Source organism: Chionomys nivalis, chromosome 21, assembly GCF_950005125.1.
Source record: "Chionomys nivalis chromosome 21, mChiNiv1.1, whole genome shotgun sequence".
In the NCBI taxonomy this organism is placed as follows: domain Eukaryota; kingdom Metazoa; phylum Chordata; class Mammalia; order Rodentia; family Cricetidae; genus Chionomys; species Chionomys nivalis.
Window position 1 is genome coordinate 41,069,628 of NC_080106.1, and position 27,572 is coordinate 41,097,199.

At 50.2% G+C, this 27,572-nt stretch overlaps 2 protein-coding genes across 2 annotated transcripts; one reads left to right on the top strand and one right to left on the bottom strand.

Annotated features, from left to right (window-relative positions):
* Positions 1-66: 66 nt before the first annotated feature.
* Gadd45gip1 (GADD45G interacting protein 1) lies at positions 67-3,589 on the bottom strand. Its single transcript, XM_057753612.1, has 2 exons — positions 3,209-3,589; positions 67-809 (listed from the first exon to the last, which is right to left on the bottom strand). Exons 1-2 carry the CDS (start codon positions 3,556-3,558, stop codon positions 491-493), a joined length of 669 nt encoding a protein of 222 aa, XP_057609595.1. The 5' UTR covers positions 3,559-3,589; the 3' UTR covers positions 67-490.
* An 11,152-nt stretch (positions 3,590-14,741) lies between these two features.
* Dand5 (DAN domain BMP antagonist family member 5) lies at positions 14,742-20,369 on the top strand. The gene is made up of 2 exons (XM_057753613.1): positions 14,742-15,050; positions 19,308-20,369. Exons 1-2 carry the CDS (start codon positions 14,742-14,744, stop codon positions 19,551-19,553), a joined length of 555 nt encoding a protein of 184 aa, XP_057609596.1. The 3' UTR covers positions 19,554-20,369.
* The last annotated feature ends 7,203 nt before the right edge of the window (positions 20,370-27,572 follow it).

The following is a 27,572-nucleotide window of genomic DNA, read 5'->3' on the forward strand; positions in this document are numbered from 1 at the left end:
GCCTACTGGAGCTTCTCACAGCAGCCTATGAATCTGTGAGCTAGCTGGGGCACAGGTGACGTGGCATGCCGAGCCGTGGGGAAGACGCCTGTGAGCCTCACAGATGGGGGCCCCAGCATCTCTTCCCTCTGGAAACTTGGGCCCCTGCCCCAGCTCAGCCCTAGAAGGGCTGCTGCTCCTTCTATCACGCAGTCTGTTTGGCTGTACTCCCCCCGGTAATTGGCTAATTACTGGAGATTAATGTTGGTAAACAGAAGCCTCCTTCTCCACCGCCATCTGCTCCTTCATTATTTGCCCATCCATTCCCCTTTCTGTGTCCCTGAAGCCCCAGTTCATGGCACGGCCTAGCATCCAGGTGTGAACACAGCCCAGTGGAGCATTCTCCCACCCCAGGTGTTGTGGAATGAGCCGGGGGCCCAGGAAGTCACAACTTGAGGGAGAATGTGTAGAACAGAGCTGTCAGCAGCAGGCTTTATTGGGAAAGGGGCTTTCAGGAACTGGGCTCCCCAGACACTTCTGGGTCCTGGGCTTCGGCAGAGGCCATAGCAGCAGCTCGTGCCTCCTTCTTCTGCCGCTGTTTCTCCTCCTTGAGGCGCTTGCGCTGCTGCTTGTCTAGGTCCTGTAACAGTTCCTGGAAGCGGGCACTCCTTGGGTCCACGTGGTAACCCAGGCGCTCCTGGGCCTCAGCCTGTAGCCGGGCCCTCCGCTCCTTATCAGCCTGAGCTTTCTCCCAGCGTTCCCGCTTCTGCCGTCGCCAGTTCTCAATCATCTGTGGCATCTTGGCCATGCACTCTGAGATGTGCTGCTCCCTGCAGAGGAAAGCAGGCAGTAAGGGGCAGACCAAGTCGACCCTGGATTCCACCTACCTGTCTACTAGACCATCCTCCTGCCCGTGGCATGGCTGTGTCTGCCAGGTCCAAATTCAGGTACAGAAACAACTAGATGAATGTTTTCTTCCAGCCCTGTGGATTTCTTAGTTACACTCATATCTCAGTCTTAAGACAGTAAAACTGAAAGAATCAAGCCTTAAAACAGGAAAGGACTATCCATCCAGCTAGGGTGGGACAGACGGGGAACCAGCGCTGTTGTACACGGCAGCGTGACTCTGGACAGCTGACCTGGCTTCTCCAGGCCTGTTTCATCTGGACAAAGGGCGATCTTGTCCTTTCAAAGTTGAGAGGACAGGTTAAATACCAGGAACACATTTCACTTGCCTTGGACTCTGCACCAGAAGTGGCATCATCCAGATGTCTATGACTTCCTCCATTTCCCCCGCAGATCTGATCGCGCACATGCTCCTCCTTTGCTGACGTCTGCCCTGGACTTCGGGGCCCAGCACCATTCTCATCTCCACTACCCAGCATACTGACCCAGTGCCTCAGGGCATACTTTAGGCATTTTAAAAAATTTATTTATTATGCATACAGTATTCTTTCTGCATGTATGCCTACAGGCCAGAAGAGGGCGCCAGATCTCATAACACCATGTAGTTGCTGGGACTTGAACTCAGAACCTTCGGAAGGGCAGGCAGTGCTCTTAACCGCTGAGCCATCTTTCTCCAGCCCCTAAGCATTTTTTTTTAATTAATTTCCTTTTTTTTTTTTTTTTTTTTTTTTGAGACAGGGTTTCTCTGTGCAGTCCTGGCTGCCCTGGACCTCACTCTGTAGTATAGAGGCTGACCTTGATCTCACCTGCCCCTGCCTCCTGAGTGTTGGGATTAAAGGCCTGTACTGCCACCGGCCTGAAATTTTTTTCAAAGATAGGGTCTTACTATGTAGATGAGGCGATTTACCCTGCCTCTGGCTCCAGATGGCTAAGATTACAGGTGTGCTTTCCTCATGCCCTGTTTACTTATGCTAAAGGATCTCACTGATAGGTGTGAGGGCTGTCCTGCCTCTGAACCATGCCTTCTCCAAAGTTAGTCATGTGTCACTAGGCTTGGCTCAACCTCAGGACCTTTGCACCACCTGTTCCCCCCTTCTGGGAACTCGAGATTTTCCCAGTAACTCTAACTGGTTATAAGGGACTTTCTTTCTTTCTTTTTTTTTTTTTTTTTTTTCTTTTTTTTTTTTTTGGTTTTTCAAGACAGGGTTTCTCTGTGGCTTTGGAGCCTATCCTGGAACTAGTTCTGTAGACCAGGCTGGTCTCGAACTCACAGAGATCCGCCTGACTCTGCCTCCCGAGTGCTGGGATTAAAGGCGTGCGCCACCATCGCCCGGCCTATAAGGGACTTTCTTAAACATACAAGGGCTAGCAAACTCATGTGTTCTCCTGCATGCCTGCCCACCCCCCCTTTTTTGAGACAGTCTCTCTGTGTAGCCTTGGCTATTCTGGAACTCATTCTAAACCAGGCTGGCCTCGAACTCACTGAGATCCACCTGCCTCTTCTCCCCGAATGCTGGCGTTAAGGGCGTGCACTACTACTGCTTGGCCCCAGCATGCACTTTTTTCCCCCAAGACAATATTTCTCAGAGCCTGTCCTGGAACTAGCTCTTGTAGACCAGGCTGGTCTCGAACTCAGAGATCCACCTGCCTCTGTCTCTGGAGTGCTGGGCTTGCACTGTCATCGCCGGGCTCCAGCATGCACTCTTAACCGTGTTTTGTCCTTCTGAGGGCCCCTTGTCATGTGAAATTCTTGTCTGTTTTGTTTCCCATTGTGTGGATCCTCAGATTCTTGCACAGAATGTTAGTAAAGATAAAACAGTTGAGGCTGGGCCTGGTACAGGCCTGTAATCTCAGACACACGGAAAGTAAAGGTAGATGGATTCTAGATTCGGTGCCAGTCTGGAAACATAACGAGTTATGGTTAACAGTGAGACCTTATGTATATATAAGGCGGGCTAGTGATACAGTTCAGTAGTAAAGGAAGGGGGAAAGTAACACAAGAACTGCAGCTGAGTGACTACAAGAATTTACCTAGCAGTTGGGGGGAGGCGGGGTTGGTTTGGTTTTTCAAGACAGGGTTTCTCTGTAGCTTTGGAGCCTTTCTGGAACTGGCGCTGTAGACAGGCTGGCCTCGAACTCACAGAGATCCACCTGTCTCTGTCTCCCAACTGCTGGGATTAAAGGCGTGCACCACCACCGCCCGGCCAGAAGTTTTGTTTTTCAGCCTGGTTAACATGTTAGCCCTACACCACAAGGACTCCGCATGCCTCCAACGGAGGATTCGTGGTTTCGGGGCCGTGGGTTACCTGCCCCCATAACGCACCTGGCACGACGCTTTGCCTCCTGGGCCTGCTGCTGCGTGCGCAGCGACTCTTGCATGGTCGCTAAACTCGGGTACCATTCTCGCTCCTCCGCCTCCAACTCGCGCAGCTGCTCCGGGGACGGCCACAGGGAGGCGGGGGCCACCCCGGACTTAGCGCCGTACCGCGCGAACTGCTTGGCCGCGTATCGCGGCCCTAGTTGCCATCGTGGGCTCAGCAGGTTCTCCGGGTCTGGCCAATGGGGCCCGGGGCGGCGGCGCGGGGGTGGCGGCGCACGGTAGTTACAGGACCTGGGCCCCACAGCCACGGAGAACCGCAGGAGACGGCACGCCTGCATGGCGGACGCCGCCATCTTGGCTGTGGGTCCTCGCGGGCGGCGGGCTGGCTAGAGCGCTGCCTGCGCGGCGGAAACCTCGGGGGCCTCAGGTAAGGGAGCCAAGGAAATAGACTGGAAGACTGTAATCGGTGCTGTAGAGGTGCACATTTAATGCGGAAGGCGGTAGTTTGTTAATATATATGACCAGGCGTGGCCATATATTATAAAATATAACATTGAACCCAGCACTCAGGAGGGAGAGGCAGGAGGATATCTGTGAGTTCGAGGCCAGGCTGGTCTATAGAGCTAGTTCCAGGACAGACTCCAAAGCTGTAGAGAAACCTTGTCTCAATACAAAACAAGAGCAAAACTGGCATTCTAGTAATATTTAAAATAATATATTTAAACTAACATTTTAATTTTTAGTTTTGAAATCTTGTTTTAATTATTTCCATTTTATTTTATATTTTATTTCCCCCACATATGCCTTTTTATCACACTAATGTATTAAATATTTCCATCTTAGTATCTAGGTTCATGTTGCCTTTTAAGTCTTTTTGTTTGTTTGTTTGTGTAAGCATTGCAGCTCAGATAGAAAGGGATCCTGGCAGTCGGGAGCCAAGGAATGCCAAGTATTACGGCTTGGATGGAAAAGTATTCTGGCAATTGGGAAGCAAGCACAGGTGATCACAGCAGGCAGAGCAGGTTACAGCCCTGCCCCAGGGAAAGGTTTCCCCAATCTAACAGCTCTGCGCCTCCGTCAGGAGAGGGTTCCCCAGCGAAGTTGTTACAGATCTGCTCTGGTCCCCCCGTGTAACAACTGTGCCTAGCGGAAACCCGAGTGGAAGTGGGGGAGTATAGTCCTGCTCTGCTGCGGGCAAAAGTTGTTACTTCTCTCGTGCGCTCCACTCCTGTAAAGGAAGGTCTCACCCAAGCATCGTTCAAGAGGGAAGAGTCCTGGAGAGTGGCTGCCTCTGCCAGGGTCGAGAAGACAGCAGCAAACTCAGCGGGTACAAAGCTTATGTAGGGCTTCTTAGAGGCAGAGTTTTTCCAGGGAGAAGATTTTCAGGCTGGGAATTGGTCAGATTTCAGTCCCTTGAGCTCAGATTGGCTAGATCTCTGCTCAGGGATTGGTTTGTTTTCTGCTTAGTTGATTAGGGGTAGATTTGGCTTTGGTTTCAGAGTGTTTCTTTCACTGGCCCTTTTTAGCCTTTTGGCTCTAATTTCAGGGCCAGGACATATTTCTTTCACTGGCACTGATTCTATGGCCAAAATGTGTTTCTTTAGCTGTGGTTTCAGGGTCAGGGTGTGTTTCTTTGGCTGGCCCTTCCCCATACAGTTTGTTTTTCGAGACCTGGTTTCTCTGTGTAGCCCTACCTGTCCTGAAATTTGGTCTACAGGTAGACCAGGCTAACCTCGAACTCAGAGATTCTCCTGTCTCTGCCTCCTGCGTGCTGGGACTAAAGGAGTATGTCGCCACTGTCCGGCACATTCTAAATCTTTTTTTTTTTTTAATTACTTTATGTGTGTGTGCCTGCGCGACCAAATGAATCCTCCGGAGCTGGCCTTCCAGGCAGTTGTCAAGGTGCTTGGGTACAGGGAACTGAACTCAAGTCCTCTGGAAGATCAGGAAGATGCTTTTCTGAGTCATTTCTCCAGCTTCTCGCATTACATCTTGTTTGCTCTTGTGTCTTTTGAGTATTACTATGTAGTGCTGGCTGGCCTGGAACTCACTGTGGACTAGGCTGGCCTCAGACCCACAGAATTCTGCCTGCTTCTGCCTCAGCAGTGCTGAAATGAAAGACCTGAGCTTCCCCCCACCCCATGTCCATTTGCCTTATATCTTAAACATTTAAGATCTACTCTATAGGATTTTAATTCTGTGACTCGGTTGAAGGTGTGCTTGCCTAGCACACAACGCCCTGGCATTTATCCTTGCACTGTCTGAGCGATACATAGTGGTGCAAGCCTGTTAATCCCGACACTGGAGAGGTAGAGGCAAGAGGATCAGATTCAGGGTCATCCGGGGCTACATAGCTTCGTATTTCCCACCCTTCCCCTTCCATTTTCTAAGTCTCACGTAGCTCAGCCTAGGCTTGGATTCCTATCTGTCCAGTGCTAGGATTACAGGCTTCATTGTATCTAGCAAGATTGACTTTAGGACTAAGGTTTTTTCTTCTTTGCTTTTTGGATTTTTTTTAGATAATGTATCCCATGTTGGCTTCAGGTTTGCCATATATGTGAGGCTGGTTTTAAACTCTTGGTCTTCCTGCCTCTGCCTTTCAAGTTCTGAGAGTTAGAAGCATGTAATACCATTCCTGTTTAAAATTTTATTTTAAACATTTTGAATGCCTTTACTCTTTTAAATTTAGTTTTAAAAAATATTTATGACTATAAATATTGTGAATGTATTCATGTGTGCTTAGAAGTCTACTGAGGCCAGAAGAGAGTATTCAGTCCCTTGGAACTGGAGTTACAGGCAGTTGTGAGCTGCCCAGTGTTGCTGGGAACTGAACTCAGATCTTCTGGAAGAGCAGGAAGCACTCTTAACCTCTGTCTTGAGCTTTATTGTGCACATGGGATTGAGTTAATTATCACCAGAGGAAAACTTTTTTCCAAATTGTGCTGTACTTATGCCTAAAATAAACTGTTTGGTGCCAGACTCCTGATTTAAGCCAGCACTAGCTAGCTACTAAGTCCTGTTGAGCCTCACTCAGGCTGTTACTCTGTTGGCCCTAGTGTTTGCAGAGACCCCCACATGTATGTGTGAGCCTGTGTGTGTTTGGATGTGGATGGGTGCCCTCAGAGGCCAGAAGAGGGAGTTCCAGGACAGATAGGGCTGTTACATGGTGAAGTTCTGTCTCAAAAAACCAAAAAAAAAAAAAAAATACAGGGTTTCAAGATAGGTATTTTGGTGCACACCTTTAACCCCAGCACTCGGGAGGCAGAGGCAGGCGGATCTCTTAAATTTGAAGCTAGCCAAGGTTATGTATATATCTAAAACCTGTGTTGTCAAAACAACAACAAAAATAGGGTTTCAAATAGCCCAGGCTGACTGACTAAGTAGCTAAAATTAACCTTGAATGTCTTGTCTTTCTACCTCCACCTCCCAGCTGCTCGGATTTGTGCTGCCAAATCCCAGCTCTTCTTTTTTTTTAACTTGTGTGTTGAGACAGAAGAGGGGACAGAAAGTTGGGACATGCTAGGCAAATATTCTACCACTGATCTAGATTGTCAGACCTACCTTGTGTGTGCTGTGGATTTGTCTGTATGCGTATATGTTCATCTAGATTGTCAGACCTGCAGTGTGTGTATGCTGCGGATTTGTCTGTGTGCACACATGTTCATATCTGAGCATGTGGAGGTCAGAGGTCAACTTCGGGAATCATCCCTCAGGCACCATCACCTCAGTTTTGGAGATGGGGTCTCTGGTCGGCCAGGAACGCACTATAGGTTAGACTGTCTTAGCCTTCCCAGTGTTGGGATTACAAGCATGAATTATCATACCCACCTTTTTTGTTTGTTTTTAAAGTAATCTTAAAGATTCTTTTTAAATTTATGTGTGTGTGTGTTTGCTCACATGAGCGTTTGCATGCCAAGTTCATGCAGTACCCGCAGAGGCCAGAAGAGTGCGTCAGATCTCCTGGGACTGGAGTTCAGTTGTTTGTGAACTATATGGGTGTTGGGAACTGAACTTAGATTCTCTGCAATAGCTGTAACTGTTCTCAACCTCTGAGCAATCTCTCATATATATCGAACGATTGATCGATAGATAGATGATAGAAAGGTAGGTAGATAGATAGATAGATGATAGGTAGATAGATGATAGGTAGGTAGGTAGATAGATGATAAGTAGGTAGGTAGATAGATGATAGGTAGGTAGGTAGATAGATAGATAGATAGATAGATAGATAGATAGATAGATAGATAGATAGACAGACAGACAGATCATGAATCTACTGATACCTTAATTATCATCTGTGGTCACACAGCCCTGCAGTCAACACCCTACTGGTCACTCAGGCCTTGGCCTGGAAGGCCTTCAGGTCCTGCAGCCATGATATATAGGTTTAAACTAAGTATCTTTTTTTCTATTTACCAACAAAGACTCAGAAGTCAGATGTGGGGTGACAACCTGCTAGATCAGAGAAGCCGAGGAGCAACCAGCTGACCTTACCCTTTGACTGGAGACCCAGATATTTTATGTCAGTTGTGGCTATTGTGAAGGGCAATGTTTCTCTGATTTCTTTCTCAGCCCATTTATCATCTGTATAAAGGAGGGCCACTGATTTTTTTTTTCCAAGTTAATCTTGTATCCTGCTACATTATTGAAGGTGTTTATGAGTTGTAGAAGTTCCTTGGTAGAATTTTTCGGGTCGCTTATGTTAACTACCATATCATCAGCAAACAGTGAGAGTTTGACTTCTTTTCCGATTTGTATCCCCTTGATCTCCTTTTGTTATCTTATTGCTCTAGCTAGAACCCCAAGAACTATATTGAATAGATATGGAGAGAGTGGACAACCTTGCCAAGACAACTCTTACTTTAAAAAAAAGCACATAATTGGGGACTTGCTTACAGTTTCAGTGGGTTCGTCCATTATCATCATGGTAGGAAGCATGGGTGGGAACGGTAACTGAAAGATACATCCTGATCTTTTCAGTTTCTTCCACATGCCAGGTAGATGCAGGACTGAGGGCTTTGCTGTCACATCCCCAAGAGGCGTGAATGTGACCGAAGTCACACATACCCACGCTGAGAAGACTAGAGCTCAGAAGCAAGGCCTCTCTACCTCCACAGCCTTGTGCCATAACATTTTTATTAAAAAATTTCTGATAAAAAAAAGCCAGGTAGTGGTTGTGGTGCATGCCTTTTATCCCAGCAAAATCGAGAGTCAGAGGCAAGTGGATCTCTAAGTTCATGGCCAGCCTGGTTTACAGAGTGAGTTCCAGGGCTACCCAGAGAAACCCCATCTCAAAATACAAGCAAGCAAGCAAACAAACAAACAGTTCTGAGCCTGCAGAAATAGCTCATCAGTTAAGAACACGGACTGCTCTTCCAGAGGGCCCTTATGTGGTTCCCAGCACCCACATGGCAGCTCACAACTGTCTATTACTCCAGTCTCAGGGATCCTCTGCCCTCTGCTGGCCTCTGCTGGCCTCTGCTGGCACTGTACACACATGGTGCACAGTCAATGCATGCAGACAAACGACCCATATATGTAAAATAAAAGTGAATAAATCTTAAAATACTTTGGGGAAGATGAGATGGTCAATTAAGCCACTTCCTGCCCCCTGAGTTCAAATGCCCGGGCACATAACGAGAGGAGAAAGAGTACTGTATGTTGACCTCTGACCTCCACCTGTGCGCCTCTGAACAACACAAGCCCATACACACATAATAAACAATAAGTAGATAAGCGTAATTAAAATATTTAATTCCTTTGACTGGAATGCCTGACTTTTTCCTCCTCCCTCCCTCCCTCCCTCCCTCCCTCCCTCCCTCCCTCCCTCCCTCCCTCCCTCCCTCCCTCCCTCCCTCCGTCCCTCCTTTCCTCCCTCCCTCCCTCCCTTCCTTTCTCTCATCTATTTATTTGTTTATTGAGGCTGGGATTAAAGACCTGAGACACCACTGCCAGGCTACCCCTGACTATTTCTGTTTGTTTTTATTTATGTTTTACTTGAGAATTTTTTAAGTGGGGTTGGAGAGATGGCTCAGCGGTTAAGAACGTTGCCTGCTCTTCCAGAGGGCCCCAGTTCAATTGCCAGCAACCACATGGTAGGTAGCTCACAACCATTTGTAATGAGATCTGGCGCCCTCTTCTGGCCTTCAAGCGTTCATGCAGATAGAACACTATACAAAATCTTTAAAAAAAAATTTTGTGTGTATGAGTATTTTGTCAGCATGTATGTGTGTATAACATATTGTACTTGGTGCCTGCAGGTGACACTGTACACCTGAAAGTGGTTATAGAGAGTTGTGGCCTCCATGTAGGTACTAGGAATTAAACCCAGGTCTTCTGGAAGAGCAGCAAGTGCCCTCAACCAGAGTCATCTCTCCAGCCTTGTGTGTGTGCAGTTTTTATGGAGTTATGTGTGTTCATGAATGTGCAGGTGCATGTAGAGGCAAAGTTATTTTGTTTTTATTTTTTGGGCTTTTTTGTGTTTTGTTTTTGTTTTTCAAGACACGGTTTCTCTGCAGCTTTTGTAGCCTGTCCTGGAACTAGCTCTGTAGACCAGGCTGGCCTCTAACTCACAGAGATCCGCCTGCCTCTGCCTCCCAAGTGCTGGGATTAAAGGCGTGCGCCACCACCACCTGGCTTACATTATTTTTTAGACTTGCTTATTTTCTGTGTATGAGTGCTTTGCCTGTATGTATGTATGTATGTATGTATGTATATATGTACATTGTGTGTGTACCTGGTGCCTGCAAGGTCAGAAGAGGGCATAGGAGTCCCTGGCACTGGAGTTAAGGATGGTTTGGAGCTGCACCACCACACCTGACTTCTTCCATTTTATTTTTGAGGTCAGGTCTCTCACTGAACCTAGAGCTCCCAAATTGTCTAAACTGGCTGGCATGCAACTCCAGACTTGTGATTGGAACACTTTACTGACTGAGCCACCTCCCCAGTGTGTGTGTACAAAGTCTTGAGAACTATAGCCCATGCTAGCCTCATACTTGAAATCTCCCTGCCTCAGCCACCAGAGTGTTGTTATTACAGACCTATACCACAATATCTAGGAAAAAATACTAGATTTTCTTTTTTTCCTTTTTATTCGCTTTTTCTTTCTTCCCTACTTTGCTTTTTGACAAAATCTTACTATGTAGCTCCAGACTCAAAAAGATCCACCAGCCTCTGCCTCCTGAATGCCAGCGTTAAAGGTGACTGCAACCACGTCTAGCAAATACATGATTTTTAAATTAAAGAAAAAAGCTCCCGTGAACCCTCCTTTCCATAGTAGTATAGCAGGAGATAAACTTAGAATAGATAAAACTCATCTCATTGATTTCTTGAATAGTAATTCTTCCAGTGATTCGGTGAGGGAGACACACAAGACAGAAATAAACAGACGGGCTACAGAGGCAGCTAATCGGTTAGGGACGTGCGGTGCGTTTCCAGAGTTCGGTCTCCGCACCCATGTAGAGAGTCTCATAGTCGTGTACAATTCCAGCTCCAGGGGTCCAATGGCCTTTCCTGGCCTCCTGGCCTTCGAGGGTGCCTGCATGCATGTGCAAAAAATAAAAATAAATCTTCAACAATTGTTGTAACCTCAGTCTTGTTGTTGTGGGAGGCTTGTGCTGGAGCAGTGGGTGTATTTAGGGCTACAGCCATTTTGTTTTTGTTGACTGTCTGTGTCACGTCTGTAAACGTGCTCATACAGCGTGTTGGCTTAGTGTCCTTTAAAACGTGAGTACACACCTTCTGGGAAGAGCTGTGCCCTTTTTGAACTATAATAGCTTGACCTTTGACCCAGCCAGTGCGGAAAAGAGGCAGTCACCACCTGAGCTAGAATAAAAAAAATAAAAGTAGATAAATAAATAAAATAATAAAATAAAATTTAGAAAGTGCATGTCCTGTCTCTGTTTGCTTCTTCTGAATGGAACCCTGTTGGAGAAGAGTAATTTTGCCTTGTCCACATTTCCAAAATAGAAAAAAAAGTTTGCCAGGCGGTGGTGGCGCACGCCTTTAATCCCAGCACTTGGGAGGCAGAGGCAGGCGGATCTCTGTGAGTTCGAGACCAGCCTGGTCTACAAGAGCTAGTTCCAGGACAGGCTCCAAAGCCACAGAGAAACCCTGTCTCGAAAAACCAAAAAAAAAAAAAAAAAAAAGAACAAAACGAAAAAAAAAGTTTGCTCTTGGGCCGCTGTGGTGGTGCACACCTGTGATCGCAGCACTGAGGGAGGCAAAGGCTTGAGGCAAACCTGGTCCTACATATCAAGTTCCATGCCAGCCAAGGCTACAAAGTGAGACCATCTCAAAATGAATAAATCAGTTAAAATTAAATGGGAAAATATGTACACTATGAAAATTACTGTCTTTTTGTTTTAGACTGGGTTTCTCTTTGTAGCCGTGGCTGTCCTGGAACTCTGTAGACCATGCTCACCTCAGACTCACAGAGATCCACTTGCCTCTGCCTCCCGAATGCTGGGATTATGGGCTACACCACTACTGTACTTAAAACTATTCCATTTATTTCCTCTGTGTGCCCACAACCCCCAGTGCACATGGGCGGTCAGAAGAGAACTTGGGGGACTTATTTATCTCTTCTCACCATGTGTATGTTGGGCACCGACCTCAGGTCATCAGGCTTAGTGGCGTGTCTTGACTTCCTGAGCCACATCGGGGACATTCCCTATGGTGGTGCTGTGTCAGGGGTGTGTTTGCCCTTTTATCTTCGCTAAGCTGAGTGCCTGTAATAGTTGACGTGAAAATCAAGGGGTGAGCAGTGTGGCTCCGCCGAGCCTGACAACTTGAGTTTGATCCCCAGAGTTCACACGGTGGAAGGTGATCTATAACTCTTGTTCCAGCGGATGTCATGACTCTGCCTCTTAGGGCACCGGGCAGGTACATGGCTCACAAACATGAATGAAGGCAAATAGTAACACACATTAAAATAAACTTTTTTTTTCTTTTTTCTTTTTTTGGATTTTCGAGACAGGGTTTCTCCGTAGCTTTTGGTTCTTGTCCTGGAACTAGCTCTTGTAGACCAGGCTGGCCTTGAACTCACAGAGATCCGCCTGCCTCTGCCTCCCAAGTGCTGGGATTAAAGGCGTGTGCCACCACCACCGGCTTAAAATAAACTTTTGAAAGTTGAAAAATTCATCAGGTATGAGTCTGTACGTGTGTGTGTGGGTGTGCTCGCCACACGAATCTGTACGAGGACCACTTTGTGGGGTCAGTGCATTCTTTCCAGGGATGGAACTCAGGTTGTGCTAGGTTTGCATGGCAAGCACACCTACCCACTGAGACATCTCCTTGGCTGAGAGTACTATCATTCGTTCTTTTTTGGGGGGAGGAGGGGTTCGAGACAGGGTTTCTCTGTATATATTTGGAACCTGTTCTGGTATTTACTCTGTAGATCATGCTGGCCTCGAACTCACAGAGATCCACCTGTCTCTGACTCCTGAGTGCTGGGATTGAAGGCGTGCGCCAACCACCGTTCAGCTCTATTATTTGTTCTTTAAAGCAAGAATTCACCAAGTGGTGATGCACATCTTTAATCCCAGCACTCAGGAGGCAGAAGCAGGTGGATCTCTGTGAGTTCGAGGCCAGCCTGGTCTACATAATGGGTTCTAGGACAGCCAGGACTACATAATGAAACCCGTCTAAAAAAAACTAAAAAGCAAAATTAAATTGAAATAAAATGTCACAGCATTTGCAGAGAGCCTATGGTAAGTCACCTCTAGATAACCTTGTAAGGCTTGGTGTGCCCAGTATTGTGTGTAAACAGTGGTATGGTTTAGATAGCCGTAGCCTGCCTGGTGCTATAGTCCTCAGACTGGGGATGGTTGACTCCTTGCATTCACAATCTGTGGGTACAGAAGACCGGTTGCATAGCCGTAACCCTGCGAAGTTTGGAAACAGCTGTGAAACTCTGGCTAGAATGAGAAGAGAGAAGGATGAGTAGGCGAGGGTGAGAAGATGATGGGATCTCCCGGGCAGGATTTGCTGGGACTTGGGAAGGTCTTTAGACTGCTCCAGGAGGTAGCCTCGAGAAGCGAGCGAGAAAGTGGGAGGTTGAGGTGAGTGCCCTCATCCAGCCTTCATCATCGTGGAGAAGTGGGGTGGGAGTGAGAAGTGGACTCCGCTGCAAACCAGACTCGCTGTGGCACGAGGCTAGGTGCGGAGATGGAGAAAGGGTCAAGGCCGCCGCGACGCGGGGCGCTTCAGTCTAGGCAAGAAGGAACTGGCCTTGGACAGCAGAAAGGACGGCTGGGTGAGGAGAGTCGGCTGAGCCGCCTGGGGAGGCTGTGTCCGGGCGTGGCGGCCACGCAGTCCCGCAGTCCCGGGAGCGGTCGCCAGATGGCGAGCGCGCCGCGGGAAAGACCCGGGCCGCGGCTTCTCACGCTCTTGCCGCCTGGCCTTGCCCCTCCTCACCTGGGTGTGAGAAACATACCTCCGAGGTGCTAGGGCTGGACCCCCCAGGCGCCTCGAGGGCCCCAAAGCCTGGGGTGCAATCTCACATCCTTTGTGTACTTCCCACCGCTCTGTTCCCATCCCCTGTATCAGCATCTCGGGTCTCTGCAAAAGTGTCACCTTCGGGGGGGGGGGGGGTCTTCCCTGACCACCCTGGGATCAAAACCCCTACCTTAACCCCTCTAAAGCTCATTCTATTTATCTTTTTTTCTTTTGAAATAAGATCACTCTTTAGCCCAGGCTGCCCTTAGACTCCGGACCACCCCCCCCCCCCCCCCCCGCCTCAGTCTCGTACGTGCTGGGATGTCAGACCTGAGAGTTGTGACCCATACATGTCATCTCTGCGCTCAGGAGAATGAGGTGGAGGAAGCAGGAGATTGTGGCCAGTCTGGGCAGAAGGCAATCCTGTTCCAACCCTCCCACCCAACGAGACAGCAGTGGTAGTCACATTAGTTCGTTATGGGCACAGGAGTGTTGCAGGGCTCCCTGCTTGACATTCACAGGGTTCAGAGCAGGAAGAAAAGAGCATGACGGGCACATGAGACTACTGTGCACCAACACCCGTTTTCAGGTCTGTCCGAGTCCTCAGTTTCAGGTCTGTCCGAGTCCTCAGTACAACCTCTGAGGTAGACTGTTGCTGCACCGTATTACAGAAGAGGAAGCTGAAGGCCAGAGTGGTGGTCGGCCTCGCCTGAGGGTGCACAGCCAAGAAACCGTCAGGGTAGAGCAGAAAACGGAAAGTCCTGCAGAAGGGTGTGATGTCACTAGTGGATAAATGGAGTTCTCAGGACTCTTAAGCCTCTGTCCCCTAGACCTACCTTCCTTGGTTCTCATGGTCCCCATGGAGCAGGCTCAGCCCCCACTGGGACTCCCAGCAGGCTGGGAGGAGCTGTGGGATTGGCCAGGTCAACTTGCCTTCCTTCCCTGCTGGGAGCTCCCAGAACCACCTCTGGGCTGCCCAGGAGGGAGCAGTGGTAAAAGCAGATCTCTGAGGGCCCAGGCTCACACTCTAGACAGCAGGGTCCATTGCCCACGACCCTGAGCCCACTCCACGACAGGCGCAAGACCGCACAGCTAAATGATGCTTCGTAGCCAGTTAACGATGCTGCTGGGTCTTCTCAGTGGGGCGTGGCTACCCACAGGCTCAGGGAGGCCTGGGGCCCCATCCGCTCCTGCTCAGGCCTGGGCTGCTGCCAATCAGAGCTGGACTCTGGACCCTCTGGTACCAGCCTCTGCCCTGGGTAGCTGGAAGGCCTTCCTGGGCCTGCAAGACAAACGGCAAGGGACAGGTGGGCTGCAGGGAGGACACAGAGTGCCGTCTGGTGTGTCTTTGCCCCTGGCCCCCCAGGAAGTGCTCCAGGAGACTTGTAAGACTGTGGCCTTTATTCAGGTGAGTTGGTGGTGATGGTGCCTGTGGTGGTGGCAGTGGTGGGCACTCTCTGCATCGCACGGAGCACAGATTATGTGGCCTCAGGCAGATTCGCAATCAAGTCTCAAGTCCTGAGTCTTCCATTTAAATGCCGCGGACTTCAGGTTCCTTCATTTTCATCTCTTTCAAGTCTATTTTCTTTTCCTCCTCTACATTTTTTTTTTTTTGAGACATGGACTCCAGTAGCCCAGGCTGACCTCTCCGTAGCTAAGCCGTCTGAAGATCCCACTCCTGACTTCACCTCATGCGTGCTGACATACAGGCACGTGCACACCTCTAGTTATGGGACCCAGGGCTTCACGCATTTGAGGCAAGCTGTGCCGACTGAGCCACATCTCCAGCTGCTGAATCTGTCCACGCTTAGCAGCCAGGAAGAGGCTGTGGACAAATGCATGTCCCTTGTCCCCTCTTGTCCCCTCCAAACCCGCGTGGCTCTCACTTTTCTCTGAACAAAAGCCCGGGTTCTCAGAGCCCACAAGGTTCTATATTCTTTGACCTCCCTGATTTTGGCTACTCCTGCTCTCTTCCTTCCCTTCTGACATGAGAGAGAGAGAGAGAGAGAGAGAGAGAGAGAGAGAGAGAGAGAGAGAGAGAGAGAGAGAGGAGAGACACAGAGAGAGACAGAGACAGAGAGACAGAGAGAGAGGAGAGAGAGAGACAGAGAGAGGAGAGAGAGGAGAGACAGAGAGAGAGAGAGAGAGAGGAGAGACAGAGAGAGAGAGAGTTTTACTGTTTTGCTATGCGTTGCAGACTGCCCTCTAGCTCAGTGGCCCTTCTCCTGGGTTCATGGGTGTGAGTCACCATCTTGGAGCAGAGGTGTTGCTTTTGTTGTTGTTGTTTTAGCCAGAGTCTTATGTAGCTTGGGGCTGGTTTTAAGCTTCCGTCTTCCTCCCTCTGCCTCCTGAATGCCGGGAGTACAGGTGTGCACCGCAGCCAGTTTGTGTGGTGTTGGAGGTAGAACCCAGGACCTCCAAGATGCTAGGTAGGTGCTCTACCTATTGAGCTACATTCACATTCCAGGGCAGAGGTTGTGTAATTTTGTCCTTTCCAATATTCCTGTCCCCGAGAGGGCCAGGCACACAGCGGGCACTCTGTGTCTGCTGGGTGAAGGAATGAGGCTCATGCCTCTCTGGGCTGTGGAGCAGCTAAACAAGAAATGATCTCATGTCTGCACTCAGTTGGTCCAGAAGAGCTTTGGGAATTCTTAATCTGTGCTGAGTTCAGCTCTTGCTTCTTTGTTGGTGTCTGCGGCTTGTCTTCTCTGCTCTTTCCTCACTCCTCTTTAACAGAGGTAACAATCCCAGGTTCCTTCAGGGTGCTCTGGCCGTGCTCAATAGGGAGCCAATTCCCCAAACCCCCTGGCTTGGTATTTGTCAAACCTTGGAATTCAGGAGATCCAGAGTGATCTGTTTTGCCTCAAACCTTTTTTTTTTTTTTGCCTTTCAAGATAGTTCCCACTAAATAGTCCAGGCTGGTCTGGAACTTCTGCTCCCCTGCTTCAGAGTCCTGGCGTCACCATGCCCACTCCACATCCCGCGTCTGCTGCCTATCAGCTGATAACTGCGCCTGGCAGAACAGAACTCAGCTTCGAGTCTAGCTCACTGCTGAGCCCAGGGCTCTGCCTGCCCCGCTGCAGCTATGTGGTCTCTGGCAGCTCCAAGCCTCAGTTCCCTCATTTGGAAATGGACATATTATCATTGGCCTCAGCGTCACAGGGAAGACAGAACATCGTTTGGGTTTAGCAGCGGCCAGCATGGGTGTCAGAGATTGCTTCTTTTTCTTCCAGTGCTGGGAGTGGAACCCAGGGAGCTGGGCATGTAGGATGGAGCACTTGGGTAAGAAGTTCAAGGTCAGCCTCTACTAAATAGTGAGTTTGAGGCCAGCCTGGGCTACATGAGACCTATCTCAATAACAAATGCCAACGAAAAAAACTTGTTTTAAAGGTTTCAAATATCTAGCCCAGTCTGGTCTACAGAGCAAGTTCCAGGGCATGTTCCAAACCCTGTCTTGAAAAAACAAAACAAAACACAAAACAAAGTAAAAGGGTTTCAAGTAGTTCCTTCTTTTCCTTTTTAAACTTTTATTTTTGTGTGTGTGTGTTTTGAGACAGGGTTTCTCTGTAGCTTTGGTGCCCGTCCCGGAACTAGCTCTTGTAGACCAGGCTGGACTCGAACTCCCAGAGATCCGCCTGCCTCTGCCTCCCGAGTGCTGGGATTAAAGGTGTGCGCCACCACCGCCCGGCCCTTTTTAAACTTTTTTTAAAGATTTATTTATTTATTATGTATACAACGTTCCTTCCATGTATGCTTGCATGCCAGAACAGGGCACCAGATCTTATTATAGATGGCTGTGAGCCACCATGTGGTTGCTGGGAATTGAACGCAGGACCTCTGGAAGAGCAGTCAGTGCTCTTAACCTCTGAGCCATCTCGCCAACCTCCTCCTTCTTAAAATTTTAAATTTTTTTCTGTATTATGCTGAGCATGACGATGCTCACCTTTAATTCCAGCCCATGGGAAGCAGAAGCAGGTGGTTCTCTGGGATTTTCAGGCCTGGTCTACACAGCAAGTTCCTAGCTAGCTAGGGTTACATAGCAAGATCCTGTCTCAAAAAATATAATTACACTTATTTTGTGAGTACATGTGTATGTGTGTTTGCATGGGGTTCCATGACCCAAGTGTGGAGGGCAGAGGACAGCTCGTGAGAATTGATTCCCTTCATTGTGTGGGTCACAGGAATTGAATTCAGGTCATCAGATTTGACGGTAAGTGCCTTTGCCTACTGAGTTATCTTGCTGACCCCTGCGTGTGTGTGTGTGTTTAGATAGTGTTTCAGAGGGGGAGAAATGGTTCAGCGGGTAAAGGCACTTGTCAGCAAGCCTATCTGAATCTGACTCCTGGGACCCACCCATTGGAAAGAAAGAGCTGGTCCACGATCTGGCTTTGACTTCTACAAGGTCACCATGGTATATAAACCGTACCACCCCTGCTCTTGACAAAATAAATTTAATTTTAAACAATAAAAAAGATAAGGCTTCACGCTATATCCCAGGCTGGCATAGAACTCGCTGTGCAGTCAGGGTTGGTCTCAGACTCATGGCAATCCTCCTTCAGCCTTCCAAGTGCTTGGATTACAGGACCACCATACCCCACTTGATTAGAGAATATTTTAATGTGTATGATTTGCCTAGTGTTAGTGTGTTACACCAGTGTGTAAAGCGTGATGATGGTGTCAGGCCCCTAGGACTGGAGTGATTGTGAGTCACCCACATGTGGGAACAGAACAACCAGTGCTCCTGGCTGGCGAGTCCTCTCTAGCCGCCCCCCTTGACTTTCATTTTTCTCTGGTGCTGGGAATGGAACCCAAGCCTTGTGCATGTTAGGTGGGTGCTCCACCCCGAGCTCCACCCCCAGTTCTGTTTGTCTGTTTTCACACAGGGTCTCAGTAAGTTTCCCAAATGAGCCTCGCTCTTGAGATCCCCAGTCTACAATGTCTACATCACCAGGCCCAGCTCTCCAGTTTAATCTGGGTGATTTTGTATGTGAGTGTGTGTGAAGGTGCACACGTGTGTCAAGGACAGAGGTTGATGTCAGTGCCCTGAACTGTTCCTTTTACATTTATTTTTTAAATGAGTGTTTTGCCCACACACATATCTGTGTGCTACATGCATGCTTGGTGCCCAGAAGAGGGTGTTACATCTTTTGAGAAGTTGTGAGTTGCCGTGTGGGTGCTGGGAATTGAACTCAGGTCTTCTAGAGGAGTAATTGGTGCTCTTAATCACTGAGTCACCTCTCCAGCTCCCTCATGCCCTATCTGACAAGCACTCTCACTGAACCAGAAGCTCGTCAATTCAGCTGTGCTGGGCTGGTCCCTAAGCCCTGCCAGGGCTGTCTTCAGTTCCCAGGGCTGACATTACAGGCATGAGTCCCATTTTATGTGGGTGCTGGGGATCTGAACTCGGGTCTTCATGCTGGGACCACATCATTTTACTGTCTCTTCCCAGTCCTGGATTTGGAAGATTTTATCCAAGAAAGAGTCTTGGAAAGGTTGAATAACTTGCTGCAGGCCACACAGCCAAAAGGAGAATTCAGAATTGAAATCCAAGTCACCTGCCATCAGCAGCCGCATCTTTATTTTGGGGTAGAAGTGGATGGCAATTATACTCATCCCTCCGGCCTTGGACTGCGCAGGGCTGACTGTCCCCTGTGTCTGCTTGCAGGTGCTCTCCAGGCCTGGCTGCACAGCTGGCAGGGTCCTTAATCATCTCTGTTTCGGCCACTGTTCCTCCTTCTACATCCCAAGCTCGGATCCCACCCCGGTGGTCCTCTGCAACAGCTGTATGCCAGCTCAGAAGCGCTGGACGTCGGTGGGGCTGTGGTGTGGAGTTGGCCACGCCGCCTCCCCTCGGCGAGTGAGGATGTCGGTGGCCGTGGTGCAGAGGTGCCAGTGCCGGCCGAAGCTGTGAGCTGAGCATCGTGGAAGACTGCACAGGACAAGAACCTCAGAAAGACGCAGAGATGCAGTGGAAAGACGTGACCTGAATGATGTAGATCAGGTCAAGAGAGCAGGGTTAGGACAGACGGACAGACCCACAAGGTTCTCATCTTGCTCCTGGAACACGAGACATGGTCCCCCAGTCATGGGTTTAGACTGCCAATAGTCATAGCATGTGGGGCTGGGGTGTAACTCAGCGGGAAAAGCCTTGCCTACCATGCACGGCACGAAGCCCTGGGTTCCATTCTTAGCTGGGGATATGTGGAGAGAAAAGGTGAAAATTCCTGTGAGGGAGGAAATATTCCTTCCATAAGCACTAACTCACGTCATCCTCAAGAATCACTCCTCAGCAGTCCCGCAGGGGAGGATTTCACCATAGGTCATTTTGCAGATGAGGAAACCGATGCCACTGAGGCATTGTTACTTTTTTGGGGGTGGTGGTGATCGAGACACAGGCCTGCACACGCGCAGCACAGCTTCCCGTTTAGCCCCTGCCCCAGCCTGGGGTGCCGCTGTTGACCACGAGGTGGCACTGCGTCTCTCTGTCCGGGCCGGACTCTCCTGCTAGGATGACAGCACCACCCAAACCCGGACACTCAGCAAAGATGACCCCGTTCTAGGGACACCAGAAAAACAGCAGCAGCAACAACAAAAAACCATGGCAGCAAGCGGGAAGCAGCTGCTTGGAAAACCTGGCCCCAACCAGAGGCGACCCCGAGTGAGCGCAGCTGCCTCTCTCAGTGACAGTGGCTGGGGTTTCCCTTATTGCCCCACCCGAGTCCCCGTAGCAGCCCCACGCCCAGCCTGGCATTCCACGGGAATCATAAAGGTTGGCCAAGTCCAGCTGTGCGTGCGTCTCTCTGACTAGGGTTTCCTGAGTAGGGGGCTCCCTCCTTAGCTAGGGGGCAGGGTGTGCGGCAGCCAGGCGGCCTAGCTCTGGGCGGCTGGAACCAGGGCTCTGGCAGATGGGCCCGTTTGGCAGAGACTCAGAGACATGTGGCAGCATTGCCTCCAAATGCCCCCACCCCCAGTGCAGGGTGGAGGGAACTGGTCAAGCGCCCCCCCCCCCCGGCCCTTCTTCCTGCCTCAGGAAGGAAGGCTCCAGGTGAGGGGAACAGGAGGGCCCCCCACAAGGAAACAGATGGGACAACATGGGTTGGGAGCTGTGACCCCTGACCTCACAGGCCCGAACAGAGGGGTGGGAACCTGCCTGACTGCCAGCTCCCAAGAGCATCCTAGACGGAGTGTCATGGAGAGCCCTGGGGGTGGGGGGCACCCTCCTGCCTGTCCCTAGAGCTTGGTGGCAAACCTCATGCAGCGTCTGAGCTGGCAGCTCAGCCCTGGCACCCCTTCTCTGGCGGGCACAAGATGCCTGCATCCCTCCACCTCAGCTGTGCCCACCTCCTGCCAGCCTGGAGAGCCAGCTGGGAACCTTGGTGCCAGGGGGGGGCTAGAGTCACTGCGCCCTCCCAGGCAGTGCCAGTCGGCCCCCGCTGCTGCCCCCCAGGCCCAGTAATGGGTGGGTAATGAGTGCTGGGGGAGCGGGGGGAGGGGCGGGGAGGCAGGTGCCACAGGCTCTGGCACCGGGGGCCGCTAATCAGGTTTGCCAACACCATCTGTCATCATGCGAGCATCTGGGGCTCAAGGTGACCCTGTCACCCTCAGTTACAATTATGAGTTTGGCATCTGTATTAAAGCCCGCCAGCCGGCCAGGCAGGGGAGGACTGGGGTGGGTAAGGGGGTGCACGGTGAGCCCCGTCCCTGGGGTCTGGTTCCCAGGAGTTGTGTAGCTGCCAAGACATGAAGCTTATCTGCACTGTGTATGTGTGTGTGCTCACACAATATGTGTATACACACGCCCATCCCTGCCTCCTTAGCTGTTCTCCCCTAGTGTGTCGGGGCACAGGACTGGGGATGGCAGGGTTTGTTTTTGAGTGGTGGTTGTGTGTCTGAGGGTTTGGTAAGGTGGGGGAGGGGAATGGCATGCGACACTGTGTGGGTGCCCAGGTAAGCGGGTATGCCTGAAGGGGAGTGGAAACTCAATTTGGTTTTGGATGATGGTGTGTTAGGGTGTTGGTGCTTGGAGTGTGTGTGTCTGTGGGTGTGTACCAGAGGACATGTATGCGGTAGCTCTTACAGTTATAGACTGTGTGTGTTGGGGGTGTGAATCTGTCTGTGAGATGCAGTCAGAGAGAGAGAGAGAGAGAGAGAGAGAGAGAGAGAGAGAGAGAGAGAGAGAGAGAGAGAGAGAGAAACAGCCGCAGCTGGCAGAGGCTGTGGACATCCACCCTTGATTCTCTCCTGCCCCCTCAGTCTGTTCCTGCTCTCTACAGCCCAGCTCTGATCCAGAGAGTTCTGACAAAGACCCAGGACTCCACATATTACAGGCCTGTTTTTGGTTTCTCTGTTCTTGGAACTGTATTCTCAGTTCAAGATTCCAGTTCTGAACAATGGAATTGAGACTTCCCCCTCCCCCAAGACAGGGTTTCTCTGTGTAACAACAGACCTGGCTGTTCTGAAACTCACTCTGTAGACCAGGCTGGTCTCAGACTCATAGAGATCCTCCTGCCTCTACCTCCGGAGTGCTGAGATCAAAGGCGTGTGCCACCACTGCCTGAAAATTCTAGACTTTTGGATTCTAGAAAATGGATCTGGGTTTTAGATTCTGGGTCCTGAATTCTTGGATCTGGTTTTCTACATCTCAGAACTATTGGCATCTAGAGTCTTCTTCTTTCTGATACTGGAGACAGAACCTTGGACACACTAGGTAAAAGCTCTACCGCCCATACCCGTCCCCAGAATTTCACTGGAGGATTCTAAGCAGGTGCTCTGCGGCTCAACCACGTCCCTGAGCCCCAGAACCTAGACTGTGGTTATGAATTCTAGGACATAGATTACGTGGTCTGAGTTCTGGATCTGGGCTCTTACCTCTGTGTGCTCATCCTGGACCTATCTCTGCCTGGAGTTCCATAATTAAGCCTTCAATCACAACCCCGAAAGATCACTGTAGAGATGAAATTTGACCACCAGGGGCCGCCCTTGGTCTAGATTTGGGATAGACTGACCTAGCTGTGGGGCCGCAAAGACTGGCGTGACCCAACTTTTGGAGGGAGACTGGGAGTAACTTTCTTATTCTCCTCCTACACTCCAAACCCGGACGTGAGGACCCATGGTCTGCAGTTCCCACTGCTCAAATCTGGATAGTGAGCCTAGTGCCCCCACAGTCCTACAAAAGCGTCTCTTGGACAGGTCGTAGGGTGTTGAAGAACATCTGAAAAGGAGATGGGTGGCCCCGTGACAGCAGTCCCTGTAACCTGTAAAGGTGTGCAATTTTTTTTTTTTGAGACGGAATATCTTCTATGTATCCCTGGCTGTCTTTGAACTCACTCTTTAGACTCGGCTGGCCTTGAACTCACAGAGATCTGCCTGCTTCTGCCTCCAGAGTGCTGGAATTAAAGATGTGTGCCACCATGCCTTGGAATACCAATGTGTTCTCTGTGTCTCCGAGGTATTAATCTGACGTGTGGTAGAGTTCTTTTCATATGTCATATGTGCCCATGATTATGTCAAGAGGTGGCCATGGGTGTTCCGTAAGCACTGTAAGGACGAATACCTGGGGAAAGGTGTTCTGGAGTCAGAAGCAGTGCCAGGAAGGCCATGTTCTATATGAACGATGCCTTAGTAACAGGACAAGGTGGACATTCTGGGATTGTCCAGTTGAGTCAGTGGAGAGGGAACAACGCAGTGAGGACTAGAAACTTGAAGCAGGGCTCAGGGATGACTCTCTAGGCCTCTCTTGGGACATTCCCTGTGCCTAGATACATCTGGCTCTTTGTCAACCCATGAGCAGATCCACTAGCCTCTCTGAACCCAGATTCCTCTAACTTGTGGTCTCATCCCTGCCTCATCCTACAGCCAGGCACATCAAGGAGCACCGTGAAGCCCTTGTGTCTGGGTGCTGTCCTTCATCTTCTTGCTGGCCCTGCTTTTGTTTGGTCTCCCTCCAGCCTTCCTCCTCTGTGTATCTCTCTCTCCAGGAAGTCACTCTCATCTCCCCATCTCTTCCTCTTGGATTCTAAACGTTACTTTCTCCATCCATGTCTCTCTCCCACTTGCCCCTTTCTCTAGCACACGCATGTGCTGTGTGTGTGCGCACGCGAGCGTGTGCGCGTGCACACACACGTGTATGGAGGCCAGAGGTTGACCTCAGTTGTCTTCCTCAAGAGTCTCCACACGTTTCCTTCTCAGACTGGGTGTCACTATGTAGCCTTGTTTAGCCTGAAACTCTTCATGTTGACCAGGCTGGCCTGGAATTCACACAACTCTGCCTGCCTGTGCTGGGACTAAAGGTGCTCACCACCACACCCAGCTCCCCGCCTTATTTTTTCAGCATAGGGTCTTCTGCTGAATCTGGAAGGCTAGCTGGCCAGCCTCCCCTGTTTCCACCTGCCTCTGCCTTCCCAGGCTTCCAGACCTGTGCTCCCATACATGCCTGGTTTTGTACATGGGTGCTAAGGAGCAGAACTCAGGCCCTCATGATTGCTCTTTACCAACGGAGCCACCTCCTCAGCTCCTCCTCCCTGCGTCACCCCTTCCCAGCCCGAGACAGGGTCTCGCCATGTAACTGATGTTAGCCTAGAACTCTTGAGCCTCGGCTACCCCTGTAGGATTTACACGCGTGTGTCACTGTGTTGGTCTGTCCCCTTTCTCTTCCTTATAAGACCTATTTCTTCCACTCCGCCTTCTCTTTCCATGTCTCCCAGCCCTAAATCTTTTATGTCTCTGTCCACCTCTTCCTTCCTATCTTTATCTCCGCATTTCTCCCTCTATCACTGTCTCTCCATATTCGTTCCACTCCATCTCTGGTGTCTTTCCTCCTCTCCATCTCTGCCAGCCCGGGTGGGTCCGGGTGGGTCCGGGACAGCCCAACCGGGGCGCCGCTGTGAACAATGCGGCATTCAGGAGGCCGGCCGGCGCCATGGCAACGCGCCCGCCCCGCCCTCCCCGCGCGCGGGCCGCGCGTGCCAAGAGGGTGCCATGGTTACATCAGGCGCGTGCCCACCCCGCGCGCCACCGCGGCCCCGCACGCTCTTGCAGGACTGGGCCAGAAGGGGGCGCCCGGTCGTAGCCTCTGCCTGGAGTCAGGAGGGGCTTCCATCTTCAAAGTCCCTTGACCCTCAGTGCCCTAGACTTCCCACCTATAAAGTTCAAGTTCAGGGTGGGGGAGGGGAGAGAGAGAAGTGGGAGAAGGAAGGAGAGTGGGGGAGAGGGAGGGAAGGAGAGAGGGAAAGATTGTAGGGTTCTGGGAGATACTTCTATATTTGTGCTTTTGTATTTGATGGTTGGTGAACTGTATGCATACTTGTGCAAATTTGTTCCAATTTGTGCAAATGCTCGGATGACTGTGTGTTTTACAAGAGGTCACTCCGGAGGACACTTGGTGGAAGGAGAACACATTTCCACAAGTTCTCTGATCTCCACAGACTTGTGACCACAAGTAAATGCCTACACATGTTTGTACGCAGAAATAATAAGTGTAACAAGATATAAAAAGGTACAGTGGTGCATGCCTTTAATCCCAGCACACAGGAGGCAGAGGCAGGAGGATCTCAGTGAGTTCGAGGTCAGCCTGGCCTACAAAGCAAGTTTCAGGACAGCCAGAGCTGCTACACAGAGAAACCCTGTCTTGAAAAATAAATAAATAAACAAATAAAAAGTTGAGTGAGGTAGTTAAGGTACAGTGCTTGCTTAGTGGGCTTGAGGCCTTGGGTTCTCTGTCAGCACCACACGGAAAGCTGGTGGTTGTTATTTTTGGGTCGCTCTGCTCATAACTTAGGAAATGCATGTGTGTGTGCATGTGTATGTGTATGTGCATGTGTGTGTGCATGTGTGTGTGTGTGTGTGTGTAGCATTTCTGCCTGTGATGGTGAGTGCTGCTGATGTCATGGTGTGCCCGCGTGTTTATGCTCATGTGACTGGGTGCCCATGTGGCATGGTTGTGTATGTGGAGTGCTACTGTGTTCACGTTGCCTACTGCTATGCTTGGTGTGTCCTGATGGGTAAATCAGGTGTGATTCGGAGTTTGGATGTCTGGGGTCTGTGTTCTCACACCCTTAACTCATATATATGTAGGTGTGGGTTCCAAGGACTACAGAGTTCTGGCAGAGCCCCCCTCACCTGAGGGCCCCCTGGCACAGAAGGGGATGCCCAGCTGCTAGGGACCTTGGACTCCCTACAGGTTCGGGAGAGCCCCAGCTGATGAATATTCATGAAGGGGGGGCTGGCACCTCCTGACAACAGCTGTGCCTCTGTTAGTGGCTCCCTACTCTGTTAGCTCCCAGTAGAAGGCAGACAGGATTTCAGCCTGTCTGTCCCAGTCTCCAAGACTCAGGTCTGGGGAGTCCTGAGGACAATCACAGGCCGGCGGTGTCAGCCTGTTAACAAACATCCCAACAAGCTAGGAGGCTGTCTAAACGTTGTGACAGACTGTGGGAAGGGAGATTGTTGTAAGAGAGGATGTCCTTGTAGCTGTGGTGTGACATCATCACCCTATTTCATTGTAGCTCTGTCCAGACTGTGGGTACGGTGTGACGCTGGGTGAAATGGACAGCTGTCACTCACAACAGGACTGGACACTGTGGCCTGTAACTCACTGTGACCGCAAGGCTCTATCGTGTCATCGGGGCCACCTTGATCTGAGGACAGCTGTGTGCCTCGCCCTGGGAGTGCAGAGACTGGACCTGCTCCTCGCTCAGACAGCTGCAGGGACGTGCAGACTGAGTGTGTCGGGGTGACATTGATACAGTCTGGGGTCAGATTGTCAGGGCAACCGAGAGGATGGGTGAGATTGTGGGGCTGATCACACATCACTGGAGTTGTCCAGTGGTATTTCTGTATGTGATAGTGTGGCTGAGGGGATGGCAGGCAGTGTAGCTGTGAAGGCAACACCGTGGTAGTGACTGTAGCTGTGTACAGTTGACAGTATGACAGCGGTTGTACTTGAAAGCATGTACCAGAAGGCTATGTCTGCCCAGATCCTACACAAGGGACTGAGGGCATTCCTTTAGGGCAGACAAACTAGGGGTTCACACTGACATTTCCTGAGACATGGACATAGGCTGGGCCATAGGATTTCTTTGTTTCCTTTTCCCCCTGGCTGGTTTGGGGAGAAGCATCTAGAAGCAACAAAGATGGAGTATGATTCCAGCTGTTGGTAGTTGGTCCCAGAGGCCTCACTCGGATCCAACATACGCGGCTCAGTCAGTGTGGCCTTACCTCCTCTGGACATCTCACACTCTGGCCCAATTGAGTGTTGCTGCTGGCTGCCCCAGAGGCAACACAGAGGCCCTATTCAGGACCAGGGACCAGGTTACCAGGGTGGGCGGGTCTCCGGCCAGCTACAAATGAAACATTTCCCTAACCCTATGTGACCAGTGGCTCCAGGAGGTGCTGGCCAGGTTGTAGCGTATTCAAGTATGGGTGTGTCTGTTGTACCCTGGGAAGCTGTGCTGGTAGGGTGTGGGTCTCCTCCTGTGATTCGGGGATGTTTGTGTCTGTGCGTGTACCCAGAAATGATGCTCTTGTGTGTTCTCTTTGTATGTGTGGGTGTGTGTTCGTGTGGGTATATTGTGTGCCCCTACATATGGAGGGCAGAGATCGACTTTGTTCCTTAGGTGTTGTGCACTTGGATTTTGTTTTTTTACAGTTATTTATTGTGTGCGAGCGTATGTCTGTGGCTGGGTACATGTGTCATGGCATGTGTGTGGGAGTCAGAAGACAACTTGTAGGAGGTGGCTTTCTCCTTCCGTAGTGTGGTTCCAAGGATTGGATTCAGGTTGTTAAGTACCTTTACTCACTGACCCATCTTGTTGGGCTTTTCTTTCTTTCTTTCTTTTCTTTCTTTCTTTCTTTCTTTCTTTCTTTCTTTCTTTCTTTCTTTCTTTCTTTCTTTCGTTTTTTTCAAGACAGGGTTTCTCTGTGGTTTTGGAGC